Raw genomic sequence first — 10,689 nt, forward strand, 5'->3', positions numbered from 1 at the left:
GACAAGATGTGCATTAAATATCGCATGCGATTTATCGTGCAGCCCTAATCTATATATATATGGACAAAATAGTATACCATTTATCAGTAATCAGTTATAAACATTAAACAAATATCAGCTTTTCAAATCGGCCAGGGTTTAAATATTGGTGCATCCATAATAGATATTTTGACATCCAATTTCAGAATGATTATTGGTAATTGTGTCAAGAATTTGTTTAGGTGTTGAGTGTGAGCTGAGGATCACCTAAGAACAGTAATATACATAATGAATGCACCCGGTACAGGGCACTTGTTTGTCAGTTCGACTACGCAGAGTGTAGTAGCTGACAATCATGCAAGCATTGACATGCTTTTTTATAAGAGCGATTAACATGCTGGCTGCCACTGTCTGTCCAACGGCGTGAACAAAGCCATTAGCCTCTGTGAATGCAAGCGACCCTTGTCCTCAATGAAATTTACGAGATACATATCTGAGGAAAAATGCATTGTTGGTTGGCGCCGCCTAGTGTGCAGGTGTGAATAAGCAGAAGGCGAACAATCGTTTCGCGTTCGGCGTGAAAGCACAGTTCGTCTGCGATTCGCCTTGCTTTTTTCGCATCGCACTCAGTGTGGAAAGGCCTTAATATGTCAACAAAATGAAACAAGAATTTTGGCTTTATCCAGTGTTCAGATTTCTGTATTCAAATTAGTGTATATTTAATTAGATAATGCCTCATTTGCAGAAACTTGTAATACAAAAATTATTTTGCAGTTCTTATTGTAATCAATCAACTGAAGAAGGTGATACCTATTAGTAAAAAAAATATTACCATATTCACCTGGGGTGTCTTGCCTTAATAATATTAGCTGTTAAGTTTATCTTTAGCAAATCTTTCACACTGTTTGTTATAATGTTATTAGCCTAAATTAACTTGAAGTATTTATATATCCATCATATATATCAACCGGTGATGAATGGATTTGATTAACGTGAAAATTATTAATTTAATTTGGTAATTAAGAAACAGGAGATTGTTTGCAAGTGTGAGGACCACAACCTAACACAGACACCTCTCCCTCAAGCCAGACGTCAGCATGAGGCCAAATGGAAATTCACAACATATGCCTTATACTCCCATCCAATCACTTTCACACATTGCGGTTTCGCTATGATGTGTATTTAAGGGCTGACCATATGCCGGTGTCCTTAACTGCCTATAAATGTACCGGCCTGTTGAATCTAAAGTGCCTGAAATGATTCTGCAGAGGTACAAGGTTACCTATAAGAGATGAAATCACATCACGCCATCAGATAAAGAGTAACAGTCATTTGGCCTCGGTCCCTGTGGTGAGGTGTTACCATGGTGCTGTGTTTTTGTACACTCAGCTGTGCCTCCAGATGCTTAGGTTACCAATATGACAACATCTGGGCCTGTCCCCAAATGTCTCCTTTGCTTTTTTTGTGGTTTTTTTTTTTTTTACAAGCAAACGCATTTAATGATAATCTGCATTTCTGAGAAACACCGCAGTCTGGAGCGGCCCGTAAATTGTGCTCAAATGAAGGCCTGGCACTTTCCATTAGCCATTTTTACAGTTTAAATCAAATCTGGGAAATATCAGTAAGCCAGTAAAGCAGCACTAAACGTCCCTTTGTGCTCCAGTTCTACAGAATAAATGATGAAGTAATAAATCTACACTACCGTTTAAGTCTTTCAAAGCAATTATTACTTTTATTTAGCTATGATGCATAAAAAGTAAAGATTTGTACATTTTTTACAAAATAAATAAACAAATCTATTTCAAATAAATGCTGTTCTTTTTAACTTTCTATTCATCAAAGAATTCAAAAGAAATAGACAAGAATACATGCAAAACATTAAGCAGCATAACTGTTTTCAACTGTGATGATAATAAGAAATGTTTCTTATCAACAAATCAACATATACAAATGATTTCTGAAGGATCATGTGACACTGAAAACTGAGTAATGGCTACTGAAAGTTCTTTTAGATTAAAATATAACACAGATATTTGAAACTGTATCAATATTTTGTAACATTACTGTTTTACTGTGTTTTTGATCTAATAAATGCAGCATAAGACACTCAAAAACAATGAAAAAAAAATCCTGCCATCCCCAAACTTTTCAACAATAGTATATGTGTTGCGAAAAGCAAGTGCAGGCCACATACAGAATTTTCTTTAAAGTGTGTGTTTGGCTTCTGATTATATTTGTTTTGTCCTTCTGGGCTTTTTGCAAGGATGCATGGCTTAATGAGAACTGAGGCAACACCAGCTTTGCACTCTGTAATCAAGACAAGCACAAGAATACAAAATACTGCAGAAGCCAACACAAGATATGTTTCTATCTGAGTTACGTTACATTTACATTTGAAAAATGTGAAAAACAATTGTGAAAATAATATATGGATAAAGCAGAGTTTCCATCGCATGTGTTCAAGAGAACAAAATCATAATTTCTGGGGAAATTAAAGCACAATGGAAATGAAAGTTGTTGTCACTGGGGAAGCCACTGTGTCTCTTTTATTAAATGTAATTACTTACAAAACACTCTAATGATGAACTTCATGTATGCTATAGCGATCAGCAGCAGATGCCTCGTTTATGTGACTGACAGCATGTCAGATGGTTAAGGGAGGCAAGAGCAGCCTCTTTTAATGCATATCACAGGAATAAATGATATTTTATAATATATTAAAAATGGAAAACAGTTGTTTGAAGTTGTAATAATATTTCCACAATATCGTTGCTTTTACTGTATTTTTGATCAAATAAATGCAGGCTTGGAGAGTCTTCTTTCAAAAATGTTGCTGAAACAGATCAATGGAAATCTACTTATTTGCATCCAAATGTTTCTTTATTGGTTTACTTGATCCTGTTCATGTTTTCTGATGTTTTCAGTCTACATCAGATTTCAGTTCTGTAATCAAGTGAGGCTCAATGCCAGTGTATGTCTGGTACCATTTTGATCAAATTGCGTGGATAATTTGTTCCAGGCACATCTGTGGTTGAGGTTAAGGCGACTGACGCAGATGACCCCACATATGGAAACAGTGCCAGAGTCGTGTACAGCATCCTTGAAGGACAACCCTATTTCTCTGTGGAACCAAAGACAGGTACACACAATATTTCTTTGCAATATTGTCAGTAAAATATTTAAGCACTAAAATGTTATCCAGCAGCAAAATTTTGAGTCATTCTCACCAATCAAGCTCTTTAGGTAAACAGTGGACAATATCACAAAATCACTTGAGCGACGAGTCTTTTCAAAGCTATGACACGGTAACCACCATTTCCTGGAATGGAAACATGGAAACGTCAAGAGAATGCTGTTTTGATTGACTCACTTAAAGACAGAAAAAAAGTGGATGGGACTTGTGATGAAGTTACTGGCGCACATTACCAACTGATTACAGGGAATGAAATCCTTAATGTAATCAGCACTCTAGCTGTAACTGAGGTCATTTCCACATATGGACTCAATCAACAGGGTAAATTACAAAGCTTGATTAAACTTTTTCTCCGTTTTCTTTTAAAGTGTGCAGCTAATTTTATAGACACCACAACATGTGGAGGAAAATGAAGCCAGATATAGCAAATAGCAGCGCTTATTGATTAGGATTTATCGCAGCTTTCTGTGCGCAAAAAGGAAGTAGGTACTATTTAATCACTCTCGGGTGTGCCAAGCAATGATAATTCCAAAACTAACAATGACTTGGAGAGGAAATTGATTTACAGTCCTCAACTGGCCTCAGTGAATTTGACTCATTGATGAGAGATCCATTATGATATGGCCTAACAAATCTGGAAAAGGTCCTTGCTATTTAGATTACTAAATGGTAATCCTATTTTAATTGATGCATACTCCATCTCCCTATAATGCAGTAGGGAAGTGATCCATATTGTAATCTAGATGCTTTTTCACAGCTTTTACAGGCCAGGAGGATGTTATCATTACACAGTACATCTCATGCATCAACAACCCCCCATATTTCTTACATTTTAATCAACACTAGGCAACAAGACATTCACTAAAACAGTCCAACGTTTCTGTGCAGGCATTGTGAGGACGGCTCTGCCCAACATGGATCGAGAAGCACGGAATCAATATCTGCTGGTAATCCATGCCAAAGACATGGTTGGTCAGATGGGAGGACTCTCAGGCACCACATCGGTGACGGTCACACTTACGGACGTTAACGACAACCCACCCCGTTTTTCAAGGAGTATGATTCTTCTACCGGCTATAAACCAAACGTGGACCCGATCCATCATTATTGCATGCTGCCTCCCCATTTAATTTGCATGCAAGCAATCTGAGATTTTTAATGACTCAGGCTGATCTTGTATTATAGAGATCAAGTGCTCGCTGTAGTTGCTGTGTAATTATCAGGTAGATGATATTTTGAATAGAAACGAACAATCTTCTTTTATAATATAAGATTTTTTAGATCATTGTCATAGTTATTTCTGTCCCTATTTTTAGCCGCATGATACCATTGGCGGAATCAGTATGTGTCCGGGAGTGTGTAGAGCTTAGACTATCCTCGTGCTTGCTATATCTAGAGTGGCTTACCTGCTACGGAGCAGAGAGATACATTATTAGTTCAGACCTGGCCCTAACAGCTGGGTGATAAGGAAGGAAAAAAGAGAAATAGCATCATCAATAACCACTGTGTGTGGGTGTGGGTGTGTGTGTTTTTTATTTTTTTATTTATTTATTTTTTTTTCTTGAAAAACATCATTTTAGTTTGAATAAAACAGTGTTTCAGAATGTATTGACCAGATTTGTGCACTCAAGTGTATTCAAGCTATATGGGAAGTATTTTATTACTTTTTACTTGGTTACACCACTTGACATTTATAAAGAGAAAATAGACTGAAATATTTGTAGAAAGCTTGCAACTAAATATGCAACAAACATGAATACATCAATAATCTGTTTGAAAACTTGCATTTTGAACTCTGTACATTGTATATGCAGTACAGTGTTTTATATTTGCATTGTGGTTTCCAGGGAAGCTATGTAGGATAGAATTGACAATAAACTGACTCTGACTTCTCATTTTAAAACTAGTTAAACGTTCACAGGTGCTGGATTTGGCTTTGTTGCACCCTCAGGGAAGTTATGTTTTGTCAGTGATATGAAGGAGGCTCGGAAGGTAGTTTTGAATGCACTGCATATTACAGCAGGCAGGAGTGATAAATGACTATATGAGAAAGGATTCCACAAGACATTTTCAGCATCATGTATCTCTTTCTTAAAATCAATGTACTGCTTTGACACTGTTCTTTTCTGTCCTGTCAATTGATAACAATACTTAAATGAAATATGAGAAATAAAAAGAGTGGATCAAGGGTTCTTGGATGGATTATAGGCTATATGTACACACATCACAGCTAGATTTCAAATGTGAACTCTGTTTATGAATTGCCTGGATACTTACCACATATTCTCTGTCCTTGTTTATAATTTAAAAACTGTTTCTAAACTTTTCCCCCCACTTTCCCTTGCTGCTTTTGTGCTCTTCACCTCAGAATCTCGACTTTGAAAAAAAGTCAAGCTACACTCTGAAAATTGAAGCATCCAACAGGAACATAGACCCACGGTTCTTGTCTCAAGGACCGTTCAGTGATACAGCGATGGTGAGGCTGACTGTGGATAATGTAGATGAGCCTCCTATCTTCTCTCCGCTCAGCAAAATGGTTGTCTCTGAAGCTGCTAAAATGGGAACCATCATAGGAACCATCTCTGCTCTGGACCCAGATTCAACCAATAGCCCCATTAGGTAGGACATGGCCTCATGGAATGACTTTACACCATAGTGATACTGGTTTTATAAAGGCAAGATTAAATCTTGAGAAAGACTACAGCATTTTTAATTAAAGCTTTAAAACCTTAATAAAAAAATATTACCTGATTTTGGTATCGAGATAATATCTAGTCAGACCTTAGCTGAATTGCATTCTCCCCTTGCAGTCTAATATGTCTACGGATAGAAATCTGACCGCAGTTATCTGTGCAAAATGGCTTGCAAAAACTCACATAAGATTTTATGTTTTTGAAAGATGACTCTTATATGCTCGCCAGCTCTGCATTTATTTGGTCAAAAATACAATAAAACTGATAATATTGTGAAAGATTGTTACAATTTAAACATGTTACAATGAACATATTTTAAAATGTAATGTATTTGTGTTATTGCACAGCGGCCATTACTCCAGTCTTCGTTGTCACACGATCCTTCTAAAATGGTGATTTGCTGCTCAGGAAACATTTCTTATTATTATCAATGTCGAAAACAGTTTTTGCTGCTTAATATTTGTGTGGAAAATGTGATGCATCCTGAGAAAAAAAGGAGAAAAAAACAGCCTTTATTTGAAACATAAATCTTTTGTAACATCATAAGTGTCTTTACTGTCACATTTGATGAATTAAATGCATCCTTGCTGAAAAAAAAACATTAAAAATTAAACCTTACTGATACCAAACTTTTGAACAGTAGTGAACATAATATTATTCACATAGTTGCATGTGAATAAAGACAATGCGTCACAGTGTGTCTTGAGTATTTACACAATACATTACACATTTAATAGGGTCAAGTGCTATGCTATCTGATTTCAAGCAAATCACATAAACACATGTTAATATAAAACAGGCCTAAGATAATACATATGCAAGTCATTAGTGCTATTATTATTGCATTCAATTATTTTATTTGTTTATGTGGGAGCGGATGCAAATGTTGACTGTAAATGAGTTGTGGGACTCAGGTGTTTAGTGCTGAAAGACAAATGCTCATAATTAAGCAGTTCTGTGCCTAAGAGCCACTGAAAATAATGATTGCTGTTGGGGCTGTGACTTTATGTCATATCTATAGAATTCATTTAAAAGTCAAAGCTTGAAATTCATTCAAACTTTTTTCTCCAGGTATTCAATAGACAGAAACACGGACTTGGAGCGATTTTTCAACATTGAGTCAACAACAGGAGTCATCAGCACGGCTAAGCCTTTAGACAGAGAAGTCAATGCTGTACACAACATCACCATCCTGGCTATTGAAAGCTGTGAGTGACCTCAAATTAGCTTGTGCAATTTATATGGTTGCTGTTATGGTTTGAAGGTCTTCTGTACATTTGTGAAGGTTACACTGACAATAATTATGTTTCTTGGCTGAAACAAAGAATTAAACACAAAATATGATATGTGAAAGAGGCCTGATTTGTGTACAGTAGATGTGTTGGTGTTCTTTTTTATTGTCCAACAAGGTCTGTCAATTACATAAATTGATACTGCTTGAATTGCCCTTCATAAGTGAGCCATTCAGATGGATATTTTATTGAAAAATACCTTTACTTTCAGTTTGTATGGGGAAGATTCGAGCAGCTGCATTTCGATTTTTGCAATCTCAAATTCTATTAGGATGAAATCCTTCATAAAATTTGAGCCTTTAATTTCACAATGAATGCCATTATCCCAAGGTTCCCTGAGCTAATAGTTTGCGCTCCTCTGGGTGATCAATATTTCAAACTGTGTCCCTTGTGCATGATGCGTCTGTCTATCTTGCCGTACGGCACATAGAGCATAATCATTCAATCTGTACGAGTGCTCTGACCAGGCTGTGAACAGATGCTGTGCTGCTGAGGTGACCGCTGTCCACTGGCATCTACAGAAACCTTGTAGCTTGATCGAGTCTTGTCCTGATTGTAGCCGATGGGCAGAACTGCAGCTTCCTCTCCCACCTAACTTTTGAAGCTGATTTTCACCATGACCTTCACTCAAGTGCATCTGTTCTCTCGATTCCCTGCAGTCTTCGCACAGACAGCCATAACCATACTGACTTGAGTGATAGAGGGGAATAATGTCCATCATGAGGTTACATTTTTAACCCATATCCATAAATGTGGATGCACTTAACCAAAGTTTGCAGGTTTGCCCTCATAGACAATCAGCCATTGTCAGAGGCATCCACAGTCTCTAAAATGGGTTTTGGCAGAGAAGATTGTAATGTCCTCTTCTATTTGTCTGTAAGAATGAGACAGTGGCTTGCTAGCTACCAAAAGGTAGCCTCAAAGTCATTTGTCTTTAGGCAATGTTAGGTAAGGTGTTAATGGCCCTGAAAATCATAAAGGAGGAAATCTACATTTCTGAAAATGGGTATTTTATATTCTAAGGGCAACCATAGTTGAAAGGCACATTCAGGATAAAGTTGCATGCTCTGTGTGCCAGAATCTCTTCAGAAGTTGTTGTAAAATGACTATACATGTGCCCACATAATCTATATTGATGTGCAATTTTGCTATGTTAGTTACTGTAAACAGCCTACAGTTAAGAAGAATTGACTATATTACAGAAGCACTGTTTATTAATTGTTCCCAGGGCTGCAGAATATTGGAAAAACTTACATTGTTTTGTTTTTCTGTAATACATGCTGCATTATGAAAATTTTTCAGGAAATAATTAATCATTCTAAAATGATTGAGGTGATTTTTAGGGGGGTGCATCTGCATAGAAAATAACAATATTTTTTAAAATCAGCTGTAAAATAATTTTTGTTTGTTCGTTTGTGAACCATCCTTTTTAGACCTGTGGCCTGTAGCATAAAGAGAGATGAACAAACTCAGAGTTGCAAAGTAAGTTTTGAGTTGACAAAACCGGACAAACCCAACCCAGTTTAGATCAGGATCAGCTTTTGCACAACACTCGGTATAAACGTTCTCTGTCAACGCAGGTGTGATCCAGAGTTTGTGAGGCACGTGCACCTGCAAGTGTGACACGTGCTGCAAACAGCCAATCACAAGGAACATGGAAAGAAAGCATCAGTTTGATTGACTTATCACGAGAGTCAGCGCAATTCACTTCTCTGTTGAAAATGAAGAGATTGTTATGAAAAAATACCATGAATTGAAACACATTTACAAGGTAGGAATAAACACTGCTGCAGTGAAAGTCTGAGAAGGCAGCTACTGATTATATCAGTACAAGTTAATCAACTGAATTTAAATCATTTATATTACAAGGAGCTCAACAGAAAACAAGCTTCATTAGTTTAAACAGCTTTATATACTGAACCTTGTATTTATATGTATATACACTGAACAAAATTATAAATGCAACACTTGTTTTTGCCCCCATTTTTCATGAGCTGAACTCAAAGATCTAAGACTTTTTCTATGTACACAAAAGGCCTATTTCTCTCAAATATTGTTCACAAATCTGTCTAAATCTGTGTTAGTGAGCACTTCTCGCTGCATGATACCATTGGCGGAATCAGTATGTGTCCGGAAGTGTGTAGAGCTTAGACTATCCTCGTGCTTGCTATATCTAGAGTGGCTTACCTGCTACGGAGCAGAGAGATACATTATTAGTTCAGACCTGGCCCTAACAGCTGGGTGATAAGGAAGGAAAAAAGAGAAATAGCATCATCAATAACCACTGTGTGTGGGTGTGGGTGTGTGTGTTTGCCGGGCCTCTTTTTCAGAATCCTATCAGTTTGCTGTGCCTGAATCCCTGCCTGTGGCATCAGTGGTGGCCAAGATAAAAGCTTTGGATTCTGACATCGGACCAAATGCTGAGATGGACTACAGAATTATAGAGGGCGACGGCCTTGGGGTGTTCAGGGTCGTGCCAGACAAAGATACCCAGGAAGGAGTCATAATTTTACAGAAGGTAGGCCAGAGACAGCCCAAACCTTATATGTACTTTCGGCTCCATTACTGACAGGAAATAAAAATAAGTGAAGGCGATACATTTTTCATGCCTGTAAAGGGGGCGCGATAAGAAAATGTGCTAGATGTAAAAAGCGTGTATCTTTAGATACTGTCAGAGGTTAATCTGAGGCTAAGTGTATAGAAGACACTTAACAACCACTGGGATCACTTCTAATATAAGACATCTTTGAGTTCGTGTCAAAGTCATTGACTCTGTGCCTGTCGGGCAAAAGAAAGCTGAAGAACTCAACAGTAACATACCTTAATTTTTAGCATCCTGTTGCTTTCACAAACATAATAATGAAGCACTGTTAGCAGCTGGTCATGACCCTTATCAAGACCTCCAGCCCACCTACACTTGACTCCTGACATTTTGCTTAAAGGCAAAACTATCCAATATAAATACCACTCATGTTACAATTCATTATTTATTGACTTGAGTTTTTTAATTTTTGGATTACAGATATTGCATAGCAGGTATTTTGCTTTAAAACTAGACATTGCAGCTCTTTGTCAGATTTCCTGACAAACATACCTCAGGCAGCCAGGATCCATGACCAGGCCTCCCAAATTGTCACCCTGACTACCAGTATCCCCCAGGGCTATGTCCTCAGACCTTTATTGTTCTTTCTGTTGACTCTCAGCCTGGTTGCCAGGCACCCCAGCAACTATATCATCAACTTTAGAGATGACATCGCAGTGCTAGGGCTCATCAACAACAATGATTAGATAGCATGCAGAGAGGAGATGAGAGATCTAGAAAAATATTGAGGAGTCAACAACAATCTCTTAATGTCAACAAGACAAAAGAGATAATTGTTGACTTCAGGAAATCAACAGTGTTTGAAAAACTGCTCTTCCTCTCACTGGACGCCCCTACAGTGCAGACTGCTCAGCATGTTATTTCCCCTGAAGCAGTGTCTAAAGAAAATCAGTAACAGAATGAAGGACAGTACTTTGGCCTTCAGCTTTT

General features: G+C 37.5%; 1 protein-coding gene across 1 annotated transcript in view; it reads left to right on the forward strand.

Moving 5' to 3' along the window:
• The window catches only part of LOC107674380 (cadherin-7-like), a 75,432-nt gene that overhangs the window by 36,525 nt on the left and 28,218 nt on the right, over positions 1 to 10,689 (forward strand). The window contains exons 4-8 of the mRNA XM_016468345.1: positions 2,999 to 3,118; positions 4,061 to 4,228; positions 5,124 to 5,164; positions 5,541 to 5,791; positions 6,937 to 7,073. Of these exons, the coding sequence (XP_016323831.1) occupies positions 2,999 to 3,118; positions 4,061 to 4,228; positions 5,124 to 5,164; positions 5,541 to 5,791; positions 6,937 to 7,073 (717 nt within the window). The remainder of the gene's footprint in view (positions 1 to 2,998; positions 3,119 to 4,060; positions 4,229 to 5,123; positions 5,165 to 5,540; positions 5,792 to 6,936; positions 7,074 to 10,689) is intronic.

The sequence above is a fragment of the Sinocyclocheilus anshuiensis genome, unplaced genomic scaffold, assembly GCF_001515605.1.
Source record: "Sinocyclocheilus anshuiensis isolate Anshui unplaced genomic scaffold, SAMN03320099.WGS_v1.1 scaffold962, whole genome shotgun sequence".
Lineage (NCBI taxonomy): Eukaryota > Metazoa > Chordata > Actinopteri > Cypriniformes > Cyprinidae > Sinocyclocheilus > Sinocyclocheilus anshuiensis.